General features: G+C 38.9%; 1 protein-coding gene across 1 annotated transcript in view; it reads right to left on the minus strand.

The window, feature by feature from the left end:
- The window catches only part of ELP2 (elongator acetyltransferase complex subunit 2), a 43,000-nt gene that overhangs the window by 2,192 nt on the left and 17,602 nt on the right, over positions 1 to 23,206 (minus strand). The window contains exons 12-21 of the mRNA XM_026496205.4: positions 21,096 to 21,245; positions 19,235 to 19,423; positions 16,825 to 16,894; positions 16,032 to 16,127; positions 15,829 to 15,886; positions 15,143 to 15,215; positions 6,784 to 6,976; positions 5,287 to 5,408; positions 3,099 to 3,232; positions 2,445 to 2,558 (exon numbers count right to left, since the gene is read on the minus strand). Of these exons, the coding sequence (XP_026351990.2) occupies positions 2,445 to 2,558; positions 3,099 to 3,232; positions 5,287 to 5,408; positions 6,784 to 6,976; positions 15,143 to 15,215; positions 15,829 to 15,886; positions 16,032 to 16,127; positions 16,825 to 16,894; positions 19,235 to 19,423; positions 21,096 to 21,245 (1,199 nt within the window). The remainder of the gene's footprint in view (positions 1 to 2,444; positions 2,559 to 3,098; positions 3,233 to 5,286; positions 5,409 to 6,783; positions 6,977 to 15,142; positions 15,216 to 15,828; positions 15,887 to 16,031; positions 16,128 to 16,824; positions 16,895 to 19,234; positions 19,424 to 21,095; positions 21,246 to 23,206) is intronic.

A 23,206-nucleotide genomic window follows, 5' to 3' on the forward strand; every position in this document is an offset into this window, starting at 1 on the left:
TTTAAGATGGTGGGTTTCTTTCTTTCTTTCTTTCTTTCTTTCTTTCTTTCTTTCTTTCTTTCTTTCTTTCTTTTTTTTGTAATATTCCCTCTAAATCTAGCATGTTAAGAGATCACATTTAGAAGACAGGGAGTTTGGGGGAGCCAACCTAAAAGGCAGTGTTTGCTTGTATTACCTCTGCATCTCATTATTAGCAAAAAGTTTCATTTGAAAGGTACCTGAAATTTGATAAGTGGGATATTAACAATCCAAATAATATAATGTGGTTAAGTCATGAATTAGTTCTTACAAATCTAACACCACCACAATGACAAAAAAAAATCTTAAAATAAAAAATAAAAATTCTGTTCTTGTCCCCTTCCCATGCTTTCTAAGGGGCTTCCTGCCAGTATCCCACATTCAGGATCTGTGGAGGAGAGCAAGCACCATGGCAGGGCAAGGTAAAAGGAAGGAGAAAAGAAGGGAGGGGAGCCCAAGAAGAGAGAAAATTTCAAATGCCTGGAATATGGAATTTTCACTGGAGTACTTCCCTCTTCGGTAAGCAACACCATGAACTATTTTAATTGCTAAACCCACCATCAGAGGTGGGAGAGAAGCCAAAAGGGCAGCAGGAACAAAGATTAATTTTAACCAATATAATTATTACGAGCACTAACATGCTTTGCCAATAAGGAGACAAACCCCCATGGATGAAATATCTTATAAAAGACATGTGCTCACAGGTCTCTCTCCACTAAGCCCATCACTTTCATCATGATACTATCATTTGGAATTGTATCTGACATTCTATTTTGTTTTTTTTTTTGTTTTTTTTTTTAAAGATTTTATTTATTTATTCGACAGAGATAGAGACAGCCAGCGAGAGAGGGAACACAAGCAGGGGGAGTGGGAGAGGAAGAAGCAGGCTCATAGCAGAAGAGCCTGATGTGGGGCTCGATCCCAGAACGCTGGGATCATGCCCTGAGCCGAAGGCAGACGCTTAACCGCTGTGCCACCCAGGTGCCCCTGACATTCTATTTTGAACAGTGCAGATATATGAAGGTTGAAGAATCCAAAAAAAAAAAAAAAAAAAATCTGACAGAATGAGGTTAATGATTTTTTGATAATTTAGACATTTTTAAAGAATAGTTTGGGTTAAAAATCAGATTAAAAAAACATCCTGCTATCTAAGTGGGTGAGGGTGGGGAGAGGGTTATAAATGACAGGTGCTCTAAGCCAGCTCAGGCAGCAAAAGCCCAGGTCTGGGGCATGAGGCTCAAGGAGCACTTACTGTGCATGAAAGCAGGCATGTGACTTTGAGGGGCACCTGACTGCTCCACCATGGGATCTGAGCTGAAGTGTTCAAACACAACATGAGGCTACCAAAACACAATCTATGATATTTCAAAAAATCACCCACATTTTTAATCCAATTTTGTTACAAATCTACTCTAGTCACTTTCTAGATGACATCGTTATGAAAATCGCTTTCATCTCAAATGTGTTGTCTATAAAGATATTATGCAAACAAGCAATCTGTTCAAGCAAACTTTTAAAAACCAAGTGCAATATAGTAACAAACATCAATCTCAAGAGACTACCACAGTACCACTTGGTGGTAAGCACAATGAATAGAGATTTATGTACCTCTCCATGTAAATGTGGCATAAATTTGCCACTAAAGACGAACACTATATGATCTCACATAGAGAATCTTTATAAAATAAAAACAAAAACTCATAGGAAAAGAGATCGGATTTATGGTTACCAGATGCAGAGGGTAGGGAGAGAGGGAATCAGAGGAAGGTGGTCAAAAGGTACAAACTCCCAGTTATAAGACAAGTAAGCACTAGAGACGTAACGTACGACATGATGATGACAGCAGACACTGCTGGATGATGAACGGGGAAGTTGTTAAGAGAGTGGATCCTAACAGTTCTCATTACAAGGAAAGACTTTTTTCCTATATTCTTTTCTTCTTTCCCTTCTTTTTATTGTATCCATATGAATAAATGGATGTAAACTGAACATACTGCGGTAACGTTTCATAATGTATGTAAATCCTGCTATAGGCTGTAAACTTACACAGTCACTTACACGGATCACTTCTCAATAAAACTGGAAAAACACTGCCACTAAAACCTCGATGCTTCGGGCGCCCATGTGGCTCAGTAGGTTAAGTGGCCGACTCTTGATTTCAGCTCAGGTCAAAATCTCATAGAGTCCTAGAATCCAGCTGTGTCTGGCTCCCCAGCAGAGTCCCGCTCCCGCTCCCTCTCCCTCTGCCCCTCCCCCAGCTCATGCCCGCTCTAATAAATAAATCTTTAAAAAAAGATCTATAAAAGAGCAACTTATTTTTTAAAAATTAATTAAAATTAAAATTCAATGCTTTATAACAAATACAATTATAATTTGTATAATTATAACAAAATCTAATCTGATAAATAAAAATAGTAAGAAAATACCTTTGACTTGTTTCTACACAGTGGGTCCAGTCATTTATTTCTGGAACTTGATCAGTCTTTTTCCAGGTGTATAAACGAACCTTTCCACACTCTAATCCTACTGCAACAATGTATCTGTTTTTAAGGGAGGAGGGGAAGACAGTGATTAATCAGCATGAATTTTTGTTATCTCCGTCATCACTCTAACAGAGTTCTTTACCATGTTCCCAACTTCCGTGGCTTACGAAAGGCTCTGGTTAGAAGTGCCAGCCAGGAGAGAGTACACTGCTCCTACCGTGCCCTCATGGAGCCGCCTCTCTGTCAAGGGTGCACAAAGTTTCCCTCTGACCTCTACTGGCAAAGCCCACAAGCCAGTGTTCCGTGGCTGGCTGCAGGGGTCCTCGTTCTACCGCAGACACTTGTTACCGAGAAAGTACCACGGTTCTAAATTTGGTGAAATAAGGACCTTTGAGCCACACTCCCAATCCCCATTTTCCTACTCTGCATATCATCGAGTTCTATCAATTTAACAATTCTTAAAAGAAATGTAAGCATTATGAAAAAAATAGCAACTTGGAAGCGAAGAGAAACCAAGAATGAAAATGTAAGAGGGCTACATATTAAGAAACCAAGTGTTAACAAAAATGTAAAACAAAGCCCCACTCAGAGACTGACCGTTGGGAAAGGCTGAGCAGCGGGCAGACACTGACGGCCGTCACTGCTCCGCCCACGTCCAGGACGGAGGAGCAGGGGCCGATGCTGTGCTCCACGGAGTCCTCACTGGAGTCGCACTCGCCCCACACAACCACCTAACAGAGACAGACCAAACTCTGTCAAGCTTTCTCTTTGCAAGGCTTCAGCAATGCATTAGAGTATCGATGGCACAGATAATGCAACATATTCACTCTAGCATTTAAAAAAAATTCTTCGTTCACATTTGCAGACGATGTTCCAGGATTTCAGAGTATTTCAAGCATCACGGAGAAGCCACGGTGTGACAGACAAGTCTGTGAGACCTCAATTACCTAAGTGTGCTGGTCCAAACATGGACTGCCCCTGCCCAGAGACCAGGGATTGTCTAGCCCGCTCTTTTATACTCAGGAAACCAGTTCTGATCCAGGGAAAGTCTATCAGTCACATCCTCACCAAGAGGTTCATGCACGTCTCCAAGAAGTTACCAAACAACACATGGGGACCTATCAAGCCCTGGCTCTTCCTCTATACCACCAACTGCTGAGGCAAACGACTCAGCAGTCAGGAGCAGCTAACCTTGATGATACCCTGTGGAAGAAGTGACACTTCCCTGCAAGTGTTAGGAGTTAGTTGGACAGTTAGGTGGTCAGGGTCCCCAAGAAGAAAATATGGAGTCAGGACAGCTAAGATAAAATAGCACTGACATTCTGCTTTGCAGCCTTGCAGAAATTACTTCTCCAAAACGTCCTAAAATAAGACAATTAACCAGAAAGTGCTTGTCAATATCACGGGCAAGGGGCAGTTAAGACCTTAGCCCCCAGATGTCAGCAAAAAAGGACCATCAGCACGTGGACATTAACCTAATAGGTAGACATATATGTGACCAAAGTCCTGATCGGCACGACTCAGCATACCCTGATTGCTTAAAAAAGTTCTGCAAAAGACCTCATAAAAACCCCTAAACTTAGAAACTTGGAGGGCAACCCTCTAGGGTCCCCCTCCCTCTCTGGGAACTTTGTACTCTTGCTCAATAAACTCTGCTTCGCTGCCCACCGCTCCTCATCTGGTCTACCTCTTCATTCTTCGAAGTGGCGTGACCAAGAACGCGGGCACTAAGGGGACACAAAATCCTGTAACAGAAGCTCACGCCTCCAGGGGGGTGACTGGTCACAAAGAAACAGAGAGGGAAGTGCAGTGGACAACACTTGCAAAATCCAGACCAAAGCAAGATTCCAAGCAGGAGGCTCTGACCAAGTAAACCGAAGTGCACTTCTGAGAATGTGTGGTGGGTGACACTCTGTGTGTTTCAGGCATGACACAGCCCTGGGAGCCACAGCTGGAGCACGTGCGAGTGCGCGCAACCATGGAGGGCAGAAGCAGTCCTGCTTCCTCGGTGGCCAGCACAGAAGCCCCAGGGAAGAAAGGAACCAGCAAATGGACACAAGTGAAGGTCTAAAAGAAATGGGTTTAGAGGCTGACATTTCAGTGTTTCACTGAGTGACATTTCCAAGCTAGTCCTCTGCTTCAGTAATTTGTACCATGACAACTAGAGAGAGCAGGGAGAGAAAAGGAAACGCTCAACTGTCTCACCACCTCTGATATGCAAGCACTCAGAAAATGGAAAAGGCATTTTAAAGTGTGTGAGGACAGGAGACACCAGAGGCCAGGGTGAGGGCCGTGGTCAAGAACCCATTCAGAGCTAACTTGTTTTGATTTTTTCAAAGCTTGGGAAACACACACCCACACACACGCACTGCTTCCTCCACTGAATGAAAAGGCAATAATCATCTATTGTAGAGAAAAATTTTAATTCATAAAGTATGAAAAAGAAAAGAAGCCAACTGTTTTCCTCCTTACGCCCCTCTACCCTCTCCTGCTTTCCTAGCTGGTTAGTCTTGAACCATTTCATTCACTACTTCTCTCCCACTGGGGACATCTGATGAACACCATGTGTCTAAAAGGTTTTCTTTTCATATTTGATTTTTCAGAGAAATGTATTTATAGAATTTAACAAGAAAAGTCTTTTTATGCATGCATATGAAAAACACAGAAGAGAATACACAGATTGATGTTTTTAATTGTATCAGAAAGTCAGGATTATGTGTTTTTATCCAAACATACCTGTAATATTATTTTACATTTGAAAAAATATTAAGTTAAAAAAAATTACCTTTTTGTCCCGACTCCCAGTGAAGAAATACTTGCTATCGGGACTCCAATCACAAGACCAAATAATTCTACTGTGCACAGCAGTTACCTTGTTGGTGAAGGCGAAGAGGCTGAAAACTGGGTCTGAAAGAAACACCATACACACTACTCACAGGGCAGACAAAGCTGTTTTTATCTGGTAGAAATTTAGGCTTATGTGCAATATACATCACACCCTTTAGCAATCATTTTATACATGCAGACTTTTGCAACAGACTAGGTTGCTGGCCCTCATCAGAAGGCTATGGGCATACAGTTACTTTTTCAGTAGGGAATGTCACTAGTCACTCTTTAGTGACTGGTGGCAAACACCTTCCAGGCACTTAACTAAAAATTCAACTTATGCCCATGAAAGAAGCCTGAGCAATTTAACTTTACTCAGGAAGTGGCCAGATTTACACATACGGAAAAAAGATTAATGTACTCAAATAATGAAAAAAACCCAAATGAACGAAAACCTTAAAAAACCTTTTCCCTTGTAAAATTTCAGTGTAAGGTAACTTCTAGCCTTCATATGGACCACACCTAAAAAATAAAATTACTTATGAAGAGGGAAGAGGAATGTACCTATTAATCTATAATCCATAAGATACAATAGATTAATGGATGTATCATTAGTATCATATTAACTTTTTAAAAACTAAAGGCCGCATGTTAGGAAATCACTAGTTGCAGAAGAAATCAGTCTGTTCTAACATGTACTGTTTAATATGCGTCAGTCTCTAAAATACCAGAAACTGAGAGACCAGGAACATCACACGATCAAACTGCATGCAAGTTATACCAATAGAAAGATTAAAACAGAATTAAACAACATGAAGATATCTTAAACACTCTAGATTTTACCCAAAGAAACCCGGGGAATAGAAATAGGCCATGCTCCAACAACACAAAGGTTTCCCCCCCTTTTGTTTTTAATTTATGCCAGGCTCAGAGGAGAACGCAGGTGGGTGTTAATATCCTGCCCAGGGGTCACGGTATTCACAGACAGATGCCTAAAATGCCCTTCCTAATTAACAAAGTGACAGGGGTAAGCAGGAAAAAGGTAAAAATAATGGTCTTTCTAATAAATTTCACAATTTAATTGTATCTTCATTATTACTGTCCCATAAAACCCTAGCTCAGAATATGGTACCCATTTAGTTTTATGCTGGCATTCTGTAAAAATTCACAAAATCTACATTTTTTAGATTTCTATGTTTCTTTTAACTGAGATGTCTGAATACACGCCATCCTGACTATATAATCACAAGGAAGTCAACTCAAAGATCACTGCATTTAAATCTTACACGGAAGGTCGAGTCTTCCTCAGAACACAACTTTGAAAGACTTCACAACAGTGAGACTCTGGTCTTCACCCTGTTATTACTTCTAGTCCTCTTCACCCAGTAGCTCCACAAGGTACATAAGATGGACATACGTGTTTCACTAACAATCTTCCAATTGGAAGCTGTTTTACCTAACTCAGGCGAGACTGTGTCCTGCTTTTTCCACAGTGACCATGTTCGATCTCTGGAAACAGCTAGTAAGAACTTGTCATTAGGTGAGAAGGCCATCTGCGTGACAGTCAAACTGTGAAAAACTAAATTCTGCACCTGTTTCCAAGATGTAGTGTTCCAAAGAATGATGGCTGCATGCTCTTTCTTAGCTGCCTGGAGGACAGAGATGAAACACATAATTTAAGTAGAAATAAACTAGAAAAAAACTCACATTTTAAAAATAACATATTGTTTCTATGGGTACATTTTATGTATCTATATAAAGGGGAAAAAAATTCTGAGGAGATACATACCACAAGCAGGTGTAATCCCCAGAAAGAGGAAGACTGGGATTAGACTAAGTGACTCATCAAACATGGACACTGTCATCACAGTGTTTCAATGTTTTACAAGAATATGTTCGTAGATTAATTTGTAATTAAGAGTTTAGAGACTTTCACTTTCAATCAATATAATGGAACAAGAAGGACCAGACTGACTCTCTTGTATGAAATAACTAAAAAACCAAACATAATACCTGAAAATAATGGCACTCCCAAATATGAGATATTTGGCAACAAAAAAACACTGATCTCTGAGAGACAAAGTGAATTTGAGTAGGAAAAAAAAAAAAAGGACCTCACTAAACTCTATGACAACTTCAAGCAGCCAAAGAGGTGTAACTTGAGTCCCCAAAAAGGATAAAAAGAAAAAATACTTAAAAAGATAATGGCCAAAAATTTTCCAAATTTGATAAAAACAATAAACAGACAGATCCAAGAAGTTCAGTAAAACCCAAGCAGAGCAAACATGAAGGAAATTATATCAACAATAATCGAATTGTTTAAAATCAGCAATGAGCATAAAATTGCAGTTCGAGGGGAAAAAACCCATCACCACGAAACAGAAAATTATAGCAGACTCCCATCAGAAAAAATGCAAATAAAAAAAAATGGAGCTACATCTTTAACGTACTTAAAGGAAAACCAACAATTTTTTACGCATTATAAAAATCATTCAAAAATTAGGGAGAGAGAGATTCTGCTGGACAGGCAGAAACTCAAAAAAGTCATGACCAGCAGAAGTGCATTATTAGGAATGTTAAAGAATATCCTTTAGGCAAAAGAAAATGATATCCGCTGGAAAATATTTTATTTAAATAACAACAAGATCTTGTGGAATTTCTATGAAGAAGTAAAGTGTCAAACAATACCACAGAGTAGGGGGAAACAAAAGTATACTTCTGTGAAGTTCTTAAATCATACACGAAATAGTGCAACATTATTTGGAGGCAGACTGTGGCATATTACAGATGTACAGTATGAAATGAAAGACAACCAATAAAATACCAGTGTTTGTATCTACTAGCCAAACAAAAGAAAGAAAATGGACTCATAAAAAGCAATCAGTCAATCCAAGATAAGTAAAATGAAACAAAGAAAGGATAGATCAAATAGAAAACGAATAGCAAGATGAAAGACTTAAATCCAAGCATATTATTATGTTAAATGTAAACAGTCTAATAAATACCCTGTTAAAATGGAAGATTATCAAAGTGAGTAAAAAAGCAAGACCCAACTGTAGGCTGCCTTTAAGAAACCCCCTGGAAAATAAAAGGAAACAAATAGCTTAAGAGCACAAGGATGGAAGAAGATACATAATTCAAGCATTTCTCAAAAGAAAGCTGGAGTGGCTATATGAGCATTGGACAATGTAGATTTAAGCACAACATACTGCCAGAAATAAAAAGGATCTTTCCATAATGATAAACTAGTCAATCAAGAGAAGATAACAAATCATAAATGTTTTAACAGCAGAGCTTCAAAATATATAAGGTAAAAACTGATTGAAATACAAGGATTAAAAGTCCACAATCATAGTCAGAGTTTTCAAAATGCTACTCTCAGTAAAACTGAAAGGATAAAGAAGACGTGAACGCTATCAACCAATCTGACGTAATTCATATTTTCAGAACACTCCACCCAACAGAAAAAGAATCCACATTCTTTTCTAGTGAACATGGAAATTTACCAAGATTAAATTTCAAAGGACTCAAATCATACTATGTTCTCTGACCACAATGAAATTAAATTAGAAATCAATAACAGAAAGATATTTGGAAAACACTCAGTATATGGAAACAAATAAATCTCAAAATAATCCATAGGTAAAAGACAAAATCAAAGGGAAATCAAAAAACATTTTTAGTTAAGTGAAAATGAATAAAACGTATCAAAATTTGGGGCGCCTGGGTGGCACAGCGGTTAAGCGTCTGCCTTCGGCTCAGGGCGTGATCCCAGCGTTTCGGGATCGAGCCCCACATCAGGCTCCTCCGCTATGAGCCTGCTTCTTCCTCTCCCACTTCCCCTGCTTATGTTCCCTCTCTCGCTGGCTGTCTCTATCTCTGTTGAATAAATAAATAAAATCTTTAAAAAAAAAAAAAAGTATCAAAATTTACAGAATGTCTCAAAAATAATACTTAGAAATTTATAGCACTCAACACCTATATTAGAAAGATCTAAAATCAACAGTCTCAGCTTTAACCTTATTAAACTAGAAACAGAAGAGGAAATAAAATCTAAGAAAAAATAAAGGGGTGCCTGGGCAGCTCAGTTAAGAATCTGCCTTCAGCTCAGGTCATGATCCTGGGGTCCCTGGATTGGGTCCCATATAGGGCTCCTTGCTCAGGAGTGACCCTGCTTCTCCTCCTCCCTCTGCCCTTCCCCCTCCTCCTGCTCTTTCTCACTCACTCTCTTCTCAATTAAATAAATAAAATCTTTAAAAAAAACCCAAAAACAGCAAAACGCAATGAAGTAGAAACAAGAACAATAGCAGAGGAAAATCAACAAAACCAAAAAGCTGGTTATTTGAAAATATTTCTAAAAAATCATTATTTTCCTGATTCTCAGAATGCTTCCTCACAAAAAAAAAAAAAAAAAAAAAAAAGGCAGGGGAGGGCGTGAGGAGTGAGAAAGAAGACACAAATTGCTGACTGCAGTTATAAGAAAGGTGACATCACCAGAGATTCTACCGATATTAAAAGAAACATAAGAGGGGTGCCTGGGTGGCTCAGTCAGTTAAGTGTCTGCCTCTCGCTCAGGTCATGATCTCAGGGTCCTGGGATCAAGGCTCAGCGCAACAGGGAGCCTGCTTCTCCCTCTGCCTGCCCCTCTGCCTGCCTGTGCCCTCCTCCCCCATCAAATAAATAAATAAAATCTTAATAAATAAATAAATGAAGATCATAAGAGAGTATTATAAATAACTTCATGTCAACAAGTTTGACAATTCAGGTAAAAGGGACAAATTTTCTGAAAAATACAAACTACCAAAGTGCACTCAAGAAAAACTGGATAACCTACACAGTCCTATATCAATTAAAGACATTATATTTGTAGTTAAAAACCCTCCCACAGGGGCACCTGGGTGGCTCAGTCGTTAAGCACCTGCCTTTGGCTCAGGGCGTGATCCCAGAGTCCTGGGATCGAGCCCCACATCAGGCTCCTCTGCTGAGAGCCTGCTTCTTCCTCTCCCACTCCCCCTGCCTGTGTTCTCTCTCTCGCTGGCTGTCTCTGTCAAATAAATAAATAAATCTTAAAAACAAAACAAAACAAAACAAAAAACCCTCCCACAAAGAAAACTCCAGGATCAGTTGGCTTACTGGGGATTTTTCTCAAACATTTAAAAAAAGAAATAATACAAATTCTACACAAACTCTTCCAGAAAATTGCAGAAAAGTATTTCTAAGAGGCTAGCATTACTCTGAAACCAAAACCAGATGAAGCCATTATAAAGAAAGTAAACTATACTGCAATATCTATCATATACTCTATATAAAAATTTTGAATAAAACTTTAGAAAAATGAGTCCGGTAGTATATAAAATGATAATGTATCACAACAAACAGGTAGGGTTTGGTTCCAGAAATGCAAAGTTGTTTTATTATTTAAGGTCAGTATAATTCACCATATTAGTAAACTAAAAGGAGAAAACTGTATGATAATGTCAACAGATGAAGAAAAAAATATTTAGCAAAATCTATCATCCATTCCTGATAAAAACTATCTGCAAACTAGAAATTGTAGGCAACCTGATAAAGAAGAATCACAAAAAATCTACAGCAAAGATCACCCGTAATGGACAAAGAAGGAATGTTCCTGAGGGAAGGAATAAGGCCAGGGATTTCTGCTATTACCACTTCTATCCAACATTAAGACATCCATATGGGAAAGGAAGAATAGAACTTTCTTTATTCATATGCAACGTAGGCATCTATATGGAAAATGCTACAGTATCTATAATAAATTTAACAAGAACTAGTAAGTTTAGGAAGCTTGAATAAGCTTGAAATAAGATCAATATACAAAAAGTAACTGTATCTCCATATGTAAGCAACGAACAGATATAAAATATACGAAATAAGAGTAAATTTGACAAAACCGTGTAAGACCTGACACTGAAAACTACAAAACATTCCTAGTGATATTAAGATGTTAACACTGGGGGAAACTAAGTGAGAGGTATTCTATGTATCATCTCTGCAACATTTTGTTAAATCTACCATCACTCTAAAATAAAATGTCTACTTAAAACAAAAAATCATTCTTAAGAAATTAAAGACCTAAATGAGAGATATACTGCATTTGTGTGTCAAAAGACCCAATATTGTTAAAATTTTCCCCAAATTGACCTATAGATTCAATGCAATGCCCATCAAAATTCTAGTAGGTATTTTTGTGAAATTGTCAAGCTGATTCTAAAATTTATATAGAAAAGTAAAGAACCTAGACTAGCCAAAATAACTTTGAAAAGAAGAGCTTTGATTCCTCATTTCAAGACATATTATAAAAAGCTATAGCTATTAAGAGAAGGTGGTATTAGCATCAACATTAAGAAAAAAAGATGAATGGAAGAAAATAAAAGTCGAGAAATAGACCCACACATACATGGACAGCTGATTTTTGGCAAAGGTGCAACAGGCAGTAGGTATAGTCTTTTCAACAAATAATGATGGAACAGTTGGATACCACATGCAAGAAAACCACCTTTAACCAATATTCCAGGCCAAATGCAAGAATTAATTAAAGATGTATCACAGGTCTAAACATAAACCCTAACATTTATAAAACTCCTAGAAAAAAATGTAGCAGATCTTTGCGATCTTGAGTTAGGCAAAGATTTCTTAGATATTACACAAAAAGCATAACCCAATATAGAAAAAAATTGGTAAATTAGGCTTCACCAAAACATACAACTTCTGTTCTTTGAAAAACACTGTTAGGAAAATGAAGACAAGTCACTGGGAATACTTATCTAAATAGCATTTATCTGATAGTTGTATCCAGTGTATATAAAGAACTCTTCCAGATTCAGTAGTAAGAAAACAATGCAATAAAGAAAAGGCCAAAAGATTTGAAGATACTTCATCAAAGAAGAGATACAGATGGAGAATTAGCACATGAAAAGATGCTCAACATCACTGGTCATTAGGAAAATGAAAATTACAACCTCAATGAGATATTACACACCAAACAGAATGGTTAAAAAGATTGACCATAACTTACAAAGTGTTGATGAGGGTGTGGCGCAATAGGAGCTCCCACTGCTAGTGGGCCTGTAAAAGGGTATAATCACTTTGGAAAATAGCTTGGCAGTTTCTTAAAACTTTAAATATACATCTAGGGATGCCTGGGTGGCTCAGTCGGTTAAGCATCCGACTCTTGATTTCGGCTCAGGTCATGCTCTCAGAGTCCTGGAATCAAACGCCACATTGGGCTTGGTGTTCAGTGCAGAGTGCGCTTGACCCTCTCCCTCTGCTCCTCCCCCAGCTTGTGCTGACTCCCCCCACCCTAAAATAAATAAACAAATTTTTTAATAAATAAATAAACATACATTTAGCAATTCTACTCGCAGTTATTCATTCAACAGAAACGAAAGCATATATCCGTATGCAGACTTGTATACAAATATTCACAACTGCTTTATAAGTTAAAGCCAAAAGCTGGAAACTCCAATGTCCATTAATAAGTGAATACATCAGGGGCACCTGGGTGGCTCAGTGGGTTAAGCATCTGCCTTCAGTCAGGTCATGATCTCAGGGTCCTGAGATCAAACCCCGCTTTGGGCTCCCTGCTCAGCGGGGAGTTTGCTTCTTCCTCTGGCCCTCCCCCATTTGTGCACTCTCTCTCAAATAAATAAAATCTTTAAAAAAAAAAAAAAGTGAACAGATGAACAAATTGTAATGTACCTGTAAAAGGAAAAACTACTCAACAATAAAAAAGAATACACTGCTCACACATGCAACAACACAGATGAATCCCAAATTCTTGTACTGAATGAAAGAAGCCAGTCCACAAAAAAGAAAAAAGGGGAGCATGCTGTATGATTCCATTTATATAAATTTTAGAAGACTTACAGTACTCTATCATGATAGAAAGCAGATTAGTGGTTTCCTAGGGATGGGGCAAGAGAGGGTAAGAAGGGACAGGAAAGAGGACTTATCAAGGGGCAGAGGAAATTTCTGGGATTGATGACTATGTTCATTATCTTAACTGTGGTCATGATTTCATAGGTATAAACAAACATATGTCAAAACTTATCGGGGCGCCTGGGTGGTGTAGTCGTTAAGCGTCTGCCTTCGGCTCAGGGCGTGATCCCAGTGTTCTGGGATCGAGCCCCACATCAGGCTCCTCTGCTAGGAGCCTGCTTCTTCCTCTCCCACTCCCCCTGCTTGTGCTCCCTCTCTCGCTGGCTGTCTCTGTCAAATAAATAAATAAAATCTTAAAAAAAAAAAAAAAACTTATCAAACTGTTCACTTTCAACATGTAACTTATGGTATGCTAATAATACCTAAATAGAGTTGTTAAAAATGTTAGTTTCGGGAACCTGGATGGTGCAATTGGTTAAGCGTCTGCCTTCAGCTCAGCTCACGATCCTGGGGCCCTGGGATCGAGCCCCACATCGGGCTCCCTGCTAGGCGAAGAGCCTGCTTCTCTCTCTCCCTCTGCCACTCCCCTTGCTTGTGCTCTCTCTCTTTCTTGCAAATAAATAAATAAAATCTTTTTAAAAATGTTAGTTTCAAAGGAAGATACATCCAATCATTTGCTTTACCAATCAAAACCAAATGTGTGGCTGGCATCCCCCATTCAAGAAACCCAGCTAGCTTCAGGTAAACCTTCAGATTTAAACTTTCCAAGCCACACCTCTTTTCTACTGTTTATTAAAATATAAAATACACAGAAAAAGTATACAAATAACAATAAGAAAGTTGCATACATTTGCTATGAGCAAGCCCACGTGAAAAGGAAAAATAACCAATTATATGACTGCCCAAAGCTAAAAACAAAATAGCTGCCCAGTAGAAGCATGGCTATTCCTGCTACTATGCTGCATTCTTTACACAAGCCCCTATAACAAAAGGAAGTAGTCTCAGTACCAACCTCAAAGAGGGGACAACAAGCAAAGGAGGTGAGACAGGAGGGGCACAGCAATATTTCTTATGACGCCTCTCAATGCAGGCAGTGGCAAGAAGCCACAGGAAAAGCAGGGACAGAGGGGCCCAACCATATAGGTAGCTCGCATCATCAGCTTAAAACGAATAAATAAATTCTAGAACATGTAGAGAAATATATGGGTCTCAGGCCTTTCAGTCAATCCTCCATACATATTCACTCCACAGAATATGGATAAATACGGAATTGTGAGTTGGAGATCATTCTCCCAGGCAAAAGCTTGAAGAGCACTATTCCGCAATGCCACGTGCTAGTAAGCCAGCCACCACCGCGCCTCACCGCAGCACGGTCTGAGGGACTCCATTCACTCCAGTCAGTACCAGTCTGTTCCTGGACAAACTGTCAGATGGAGGGGAGCGCGCTCTGGGTCTCACCCTTTCACTCCCTGTGTCTTCAGAACTCCCAATTATTTCAATTTATTTATCGCATTTTTAGGTCACTGAAAAATACCTGATTAAATAAATCAGGCATAAATCAACTCAAACCAAGTTTAGGAACAAAAGTGTGTGCTGAAACAGATTTAAAATTCAACTGCAGGCTTTTTACTTTTTATTTGTTTTTATTTTTAAGTAAGCTCTACACCCAAAGTGGGGCTTGAACTCACAATCCTGAGATCAAGAGCCACAGGTTCTACTAACTGAGCCAGCCAGGCGCCCCTCAACTGCAAGCTTTTAAGGGATAGAAGGGAAATGAAACTGAGAAAGCAAGATTCAGAAAAAACCAGGCCCAGTGGCCTTTCACAGAGCGTTCTGCCTCCATCACCACAACTTGCAAGAGCCTGAGGATTCAAATAACATGTGAACAAATAGAATGAAAAAGTAAAATTCCCTACCTTACATGCTGAGGCAAGCAGAGCCTTTGAATTGCTACAAGCAACACAAAATATTTCATAACCATGTCCATATCTAAAATTTAAAAAGAAAAAAAAATGCATGACCCCTACATTAGTATATGTACCTATTCTCATGCTGCAAAGTTTTCAAAATCTGAAAAGAACATCAGTTTCTCTAATATACAATTCTTTTAGGGATGTTACATTTTTGTCTAGACAAACATTTAGGGAAAAAACAGAGACTGGGGAAAATGCCAGCTTCCTAAAGGTGATATAACTTATTCAAACAATTAGATAAAAATACAAATTTTCACCCCCAGCCAGCCAATACAACAAACAAATCCAGGAAAGGTTTTGATAGAGAACCACAAAAGGGAAAAAATAAAAACAAACAACAGAATAATAAATATTAGAAGTCCTTTTAAAAAAGGAAAAGAAATATAATGTTATATCTCCCTACTTCAAAAATGAAGACCAGTAAATAAATCCAGTAAATAGAATACATAGTAATATAAAAATCTATGTGAAGTTTAATTCTTTCCCCTTAGGAAGGCCACTGAAGATTTTTAGATGAGGGGGGGACAGTATAGGTGAAAGGAAAGCAAAGGAGAAAATCAAATCGTGGGGAGAAAAAAAATCACAAGTTATGAAAGAATCATCAAAGAGCTTAGCACAGTTTAACTTACAGTTTTTGAACTTCAGGCCACAAAGTATTCTGCAGAAGATGGTCCTCAGTGGGAGGTTCTACAATACATGTATAGCATTGCAGTTCATTTTTCTATTTTCATGCAAGTAAGTGAATTCTATAGCACTTACGTAGGTCAACGTAACAGGTACCATACCATGTGTACTAACGACTCTATTGAACCCCCTTTTTACCATTTCTTACCAGTAAGTATGGAGGGGTGAAAGGCCACTGGCTGATAATCGAAACTAGTACCAGTTAATAGTTCTTCTTCATCAGAAGGCTGAGAAGCTATATCTCCTAGTTTAAAAGAAACACACCAACATCATGAATTAGTCCCCATATTTATAGGTCCTATACACGTCCCAATATTAAGACCTTCAGAAAGCAATGGCACCTCAAAGTACTTCAAAGATGCATCAGTGTGATTCCAAAGCCATGGGTATATCCACTACTCCACTATTTTGCAATTGTGCTCCTTGAAGCACCAGTCAATTCCAGAAAGATTCCTTTCTTTTTCTTTGACCTAACAGTTCCCAAACTTAAAACAATCAGACAAGTTCTTCAGCTAGCCATATTAGCACGTGTGGTGGCAGTGCTCCATGAAACACACTTTGTGAAAGCTGCACCTATTTCAGGGTCTGCATATGGACAGAGCACTTAGCATGAAATGTCTGAGGCAGAAAGCAGATGCATGTATCGTGATTTAAAAAAAAATCAGGGGCTTTTAGGTGGCAGAGTCCATTAAGTGGCCAACTCTTGGTATTGGCTCTGGTTGTGGGGAATCGAGCCGCGCTTCGGGCTCTGCACGCAGCAAGGAGTCCGCTTGAGATTCTCTCTCCCTCTGTCTCTGCTCCTCCCCCCTTCTCTAAATACATAAATCTTAAAAAAAATTATTTAAAAACTCAGTAATGAACATGAGGTACATGTTACCCAAGTGTGTAACTAGGTTTTAAACACCACTATGGGTTCAAAACTTTTGGACACAAAGCCTTACCCTGAAAGACAGCTTTATTTGATAACCCCAAAGCAGGGACAGTAGCTCCTTCTGGAAGATCACCGTCTTGCTGGAATAAAAAGTATGATACATGTTTTAAACACTAAAAGTTACTATTACCTCAGGCACACAAAATGTCATCCTCATAAATGCAGAGGAACAATTTAAAGACCACATTGTGTGGGTATCTGCCCACACTTCCATTTTCTTCTAAACCAACAGATGGAATGCTCTCCAAAGACAGGCTGCAGTTAGCCCCCAACCCTCTACACCCAACACATGAAGTGGAGTATTTTCTCATCCATGAGCTCGTCAAACCCTAACAGCTCAGTGAGTTTCAGAGTCTGACAAAAGTGTACTTGTCTGGTTTCTAGCAAAAAGTGGGCTGAAAATGGCATGCCCGGGGCTCTACTTCCAAGAGTCTCCCAAGCACACCCCTAATGATGCTTGTGTAAACATCACTGTTTTCCTAAAAAGGCACACAGTATTTTCATTACACATATTTAAACAACTCAGTATTTTAAAAAAATTTTACAGAGTCTCATTTGAAGTGCCAATAATCTTATACCCTGCAATTTATACCAATCAAATTATCTCATAAAAAACTATATGCTAACCATCAAAACTGGCACATGTCCATACGCTAAGAGCATTTCTCACAATTTAGACTTTAATACAGGGGCTGGAACTCAACACAAACATGAGCAATGGGAATTTAAGCCATCATCAAGAATAGCTACCCAGGACATAAGAGACTGCATGTTTTATCTCAGAAACAAAGAAAAACAAACCAGCATGGAAAAGAGCAGCAAGAAGCATTCCTACAAACCTATCCACACATTCAGAATGGGAACAAAACCCAAAACACGGCAAGAGGCTTTCCAGTCTAGGCAATTTCTGTATCTTGGGACACAGAGTTGAGTGTATACCTGGACTAAGGCTCTCATGGAATCCTAAAACCACATTTCAATCCCTAGAACTGAGAGATCCTGAAACCAACGGCCTTTCCACCCCCATAGCTCTACATAATAATCCCAATCAAGACTTCCCTTTTGATCTCATTCCCACTATTATGATTAGAAACAAGCAGAACAGAATCTTAGATATTCTTCACATAATCAAGAAAGCCTGTGTCATGAGGTGCTCAGTATATGCTCAAGGAAATTTAGCTGGGACTTTTATTTCAGATGACTCACTTTCTTCACCAGTCTTAACCCAGCCCTGCCTTCAGGGTCTCCAGGCTCAAAGGCATCCTGTTCTCACATAATATTCTCCACCCAAAATACCTTTCAGGACTTTGTTTAGGAACCCTCCAACAGGGCCCCCTAGTCAAAATGGTGCCTGCCTCCCAAGGTCCTCCAGCACTTGACTTTCTCCATTCTCTCCATTTCCATGGATATACTACTCTTCTACCCTGCTGCTCGCTCCCTCTCTCCTTCCTTCTGCCTATCAAGTGTACTTATCCTTTTCAACCTCAGAACCAAATCTGTGACCCATCTCTAAGTACAGCAAAGAACGATATGATACTCACACTTCTGTATAACACAACTATCTTCCTAATTTCCCTTCCTTCAAAACTAACTACTTTACAATTTTCATAACTTACATATTTTTATAAGCAGCTCAAATCTTCTGTAAAAAGAGAATATAAACACTAAAAACAACTTACCTTTCAAAACCCAAATTAAGTCCCATTAAACATTTTCTCTTTACCCTAGTATAGTGTACTTCTTCCTTCTATGAATAATTTACTTAAGCCACAAAAAAAAAAAAAAAAAAAAAAAAATTCACTGGTCTCATCTAGTAATTCCAGGTACTTCTGTTCCACTGCTCCCTATCCCTAACCTACAGCTACATGGACATCTCCTTGAAAATATGACCTATCTAGGGGCACCTGGGTGGTTCAGTAGGTTAAGCGTCTGCCTTCGGCTCAAGTCATGATCCCAGGGTCCTGGGATTGAGCCCCGTGTCTGCCTTCCTGCTCAGCGAGGAGCCTGCCTGTCCCTCTGACTGCCACTTGCCCTGTTTGTGCTCACTCTCTCTCTCTCTCAAATAAATAAATCTTTAAAAAAAATTTTTTTAAAAAGGAAATACGACTTATCTATTATATTAGTTAGTACCTATCAATGTGATGATATGTGGTATTCCTGCCTTGATTTAACACTGTAATTCTTTACAGTGTCTTAGGCTACGTTTTAGAGAAATTTCTGGTTTTAACGCCTAAATTATTACATGCCACAATGTGCACTGAAGTTTGTCAAGCCAATAATAACATAATTTGACTTCCTTTCTACCCATGAGCTCCATTTAAGCAAGATTTTGCTTAAAGCAAAAAGTTTTTTACATGAAGTACATGACTTTTTTAAATGACGTACGTGAATTTAGTTGAAACATTTAAAGGAATACTCACAGTACAAAGCACAAGATTCAGTGACTGGCCCGTAATGGCACAAAAATTTTCCACAAAATTTCGAGGTGCAGAAAATACTCGAAGAACTTTTTCATCTGCTCCAGATACAAACTGAAACCGACTAATCATTGCCAAACATTTCAGGTCATATCCATGTATCTGAGGCCTGGCAATTTCATGCCAAGTCACCTGGTATTAAAATAGGATAAACAAAAATGATGTTTCAAAAACCAAATTCTTCTCAACAAGAAAATACCAGATGCAAAACCATTTAGTATGCAACAGAAATATAGCCACAGAGCAGATTCATTCATGTCCTGCTTACTGATAATTCAACCCTTTTTGTTACTAAGTAGTATTCCCTTGTACAGCTATGTGTGTGTATATAAATATGTGTGTGTGTGTATGTATATACATACACATATGGAAGCTTGTTGATCCATTCACATACTGACAGACATTTAGGTTGTTTCTAGTTTTTGTCTTTTACTGAAAAAGCAGTTGTGAACATTTCTGTACAAGTCGTTGCATGGACATGGGCTTCTATTTTTCTTGAGTAAATACTACCTATAAGTAAAATGGCTGGATATCATAGATGCATATTTAAATTTTTAATAAACTGCCAAACCATTTCCCAAAGAGGTTATACATTTCACAATCCCACCAGCAGCGTACAAGAGTGCCAGCTGCCTGCTCCCTCACCAACACTTGGTACAGTCTTTTACTTTAATCATTCTGATAGGTGTATAATGGTATCTCATGTGGCTTTATTTTGCATTTCCCTGATGACTAATGGGGTTGAGAATCTTTTCCTGACCTTATTTCCTTATATCTTCTTTGGAGAAGTATCTCTTCAAATTTTCTACCCATTTTTTACAGGATTGTTTGTTTTCCTATTACTGAGTTCTGAGACGCTCTTTATAAACCCTGGATATCAATCCCTTACCAGAGATGTGCTTGGTAAATACTTTCTCCCAGTTCGTGACTTGTCTTATTTTCCTGACAGTGTCTTTCAAGGAGCAGAAATTTTACTTTTTGGTGAAGTCTAACTTATCCATTTTTTAATGGATGATTAATAAACAACAGCTGAGCCGTACCATTAACAAATCATAAAGAGTCACAGAAAAACACTACAAATCACTTGCTTTATTTTTTTAATGGACGCTAGTGTTGCTCCCAATGTCCTCTCCTTTATCATTTGAATCTACCACTGTACTGAAGTATGGCAGGTTTCACTCATTTTCAAGGACTGACCCACAGTCAGTTTCAAGTTCTTTTGTCAGAAATTGAAGCTGAGTACACAGGCTTTCTCTACCACATAGCACAGTTCAATGGCTTGCCAGTGGTAAAGTTCGGTTGCAATTTTTTGAGCTCAGGGCCAAGACTGAAAAGTTTACTGAACAAAAACTGTCCTTAATCACTACTACCTAATACTGTATGACTTTAGAAATTAGATTTTACTGCAGACTTGACAGTGTTTCTTAATGAATTAAACCTAAAATTACAAGGGATAAGTGAACTTTTATATAGAATGGAAGTAAATTCATTTTGAAAACTAATAAACTGAATTGTAAAGAGCATATGTATGTTTTGTTTAAGTTTTTAAGAAAATACCGAACCGTTTTCCTGACTGCTGTGTCACTCTGCACTCCTACCAGCAACATATGAAGGCTCCGGCCGCTCGGCATCCTTACTGCCGCTCCCTGCTGTCAGTACGTCTCACCTCAGCCCCTCTACAGTGTGCAGAGGCACCGCGACACTTTTCACTCGTGTTTCCGTAGCGGCTAACAATGTTGCCCCACTTTTCACGTGCTCAAGGATGTTTTTTAAAGTGCATCAGTCAAGTAGGAAGACATTTTACCTGGGATTGGTCTTTTCTCTTCCACGGAGCAAACAGTCGAGTTGTCTGGTCAGTACCAACAGTGATGATAAACTCTCCTTCTGGATCCCACATTAGGTCTTGGACACCGTCAAAGTGTCCTGAAATAACAATCTCTGGAGTCCACTCTCTCTGCAATGAAAGTGCTCATGACACATCAAATAATCGGAGATCACTACTACCCAGAATCAAGTCTGATTATGATAATGCCTTCCGCCCTCAGGGCTAATGATGGAAAAGACTGAGGCCCCCGAGCAAGGCAAAAAGCTAAAAAAAACAAGACAGGACCTTAAAATAATAAGATCCTAAAATAAAAGGATGGGTTTTCTAATCAAGCATGTTTGAACTTAAACATTCAAATATGTGTTGCGTCCTTTGAAGCAGTAACCCTGGGAAATTCCCCTCTGTTCAGCATTTACTGAATGCCTCCTAGAAGCCAAACACTATTTAACTTTTCTCTGCCTCAGAGAACTCTTCTGTAAAAGAGTTACCAAGCTTGTACGGTTGTTATGAGAATTAAATTAATTTATATTTGTAAAGCGCCCAGAACAATGCCAGCACATACCAGGTATTATGTATTTTTCTGTTAAACTACATAACAGAGTATTATGCAAAATGAGTCAGTAGATTCTGAGTATGTGCCTGATTGGCTTTTTTAAAAAGATTTATTTAGAGAGAGGGAGAATATGAGGGAGAGAGACAGCGGGAGGGGGAAAGGAAGAGGGAGAAAGAATCTCAAGCAGACTCCACTCTAAGCACAGAGCATCAAGACCTGAGCCGAAACCAAGAGTCAGATGCTTAACCAGCTGTGCCACAATGGCTTCCTTTATCAAGTACAATGAGCTGCAGGTGTAGAGAACAGAGGCTGAATCAAACCCAGCTGGCTCACCTGAGGGAGCCTGTACCAGCAACCATGTGAACAAATAAAGACAATAAAATACAGAAAATGCCGTATGTCTCATCCACACAGCACAGGTGATGGTTTTGAACAACCTCAAGTAGTGGTAAAATGATCTTTTTTTTTTTTTTAAGATTTTATTTATTTGTTAAAGAGAGAGCGAGCGAGATAGTACAAGCAGGGGGAGCAGGAGAGGGAGAAGCAGGCTCCCCACCGAGCAAGGAGCCCAATGTGGAACTTGATCCCAGTCCTGGGATCATGACCTGAGCCAAAGGCAGACACTTAACCGACTGAGACACCCAGGCGCCCTAAAACAATCTTTAGAGTAAAATTAAACTTGTATAAATAGCTAAAAGCTCACTCAAAGCCAAGTATGATGAATACAATCAGTGATTAAGCTAAGCTATATTATTTTCTAGTCAAAAAAATTAAAAGGTTGTGACTAATAAGTGACATAATTTCTTCTGTGACATAAAAATTGATTCTGAAGTTAGCACTAATAGGAGTTTCCAAAAAGTCCTGAACAAAGGGCAGCACTTTTGTACTATCAGTACAGTTTTCCACTGTAACAGTCCTAAAGTACAGTGTTTGTTTATGAAATCAGCCTCAATTATAACAAATGTGCCACTCTGGTGTGGGAGGCTATGCATGTGCGGGGACAGAGGGTATATGGGAACTCTCTGTACCTTCTGCTCAATTTTTCTGTGAACCTAAAACTTCTTTAAAAAATAAAGTCTATTTTTTTAAAATGTCACCTTAAATACTTGGTAAGCAGCTATTACAAATCTGAAGTCAAATTATAAGTACAAGTCCTTGAATTCTGTCTTCCGGTTTGAGTTTCTTTTTACTTATCTGATGCTTTTTTCTATGAAGGCCCTCAAAAACTAAAGCTGAAATATGGCTCAAAGGAGCTCTGAGTTAAAAACAAAATTTATCCTAAAAAATATGTTATTTCAAAGTGTCTTAGGGGCACCTGGGTGGCTCAGTCGGTTAAGCATCCTCCAACTCTTGATTTCGGCTCAGGTCATAATCTCTGGGTGTTGGATTGAGCCCCACATCAGGCTTCACGCTCAGCGAGGAGTGTGCCTGGGATTTTCTCCCTCTCCCTCTGTCCCTCATCCACCTATGCACACCTGCACACTCTCTCTCAAATAAATTTAAAAACCTTAAAAAAAAAAGTGCCTTAGCTGATGAT

The sequence above is a fragment of the Ursus arctos genome, unplaced genomic scaffold (genome assembly GCF_023065955.2).
Source record: "Ursus arctos isolate Adak ecotype North America unplaced genomic scaffold, UrsArc2.0 scaffold_17, whole genome shotgun sequence".
NCBI classification, from domain to species: domain Eukaryota; kingdom Metazoa; phylum Chordata; class Mammalia; order Carnivora; family Ursidae; genus Ursus; species Ursus arctos.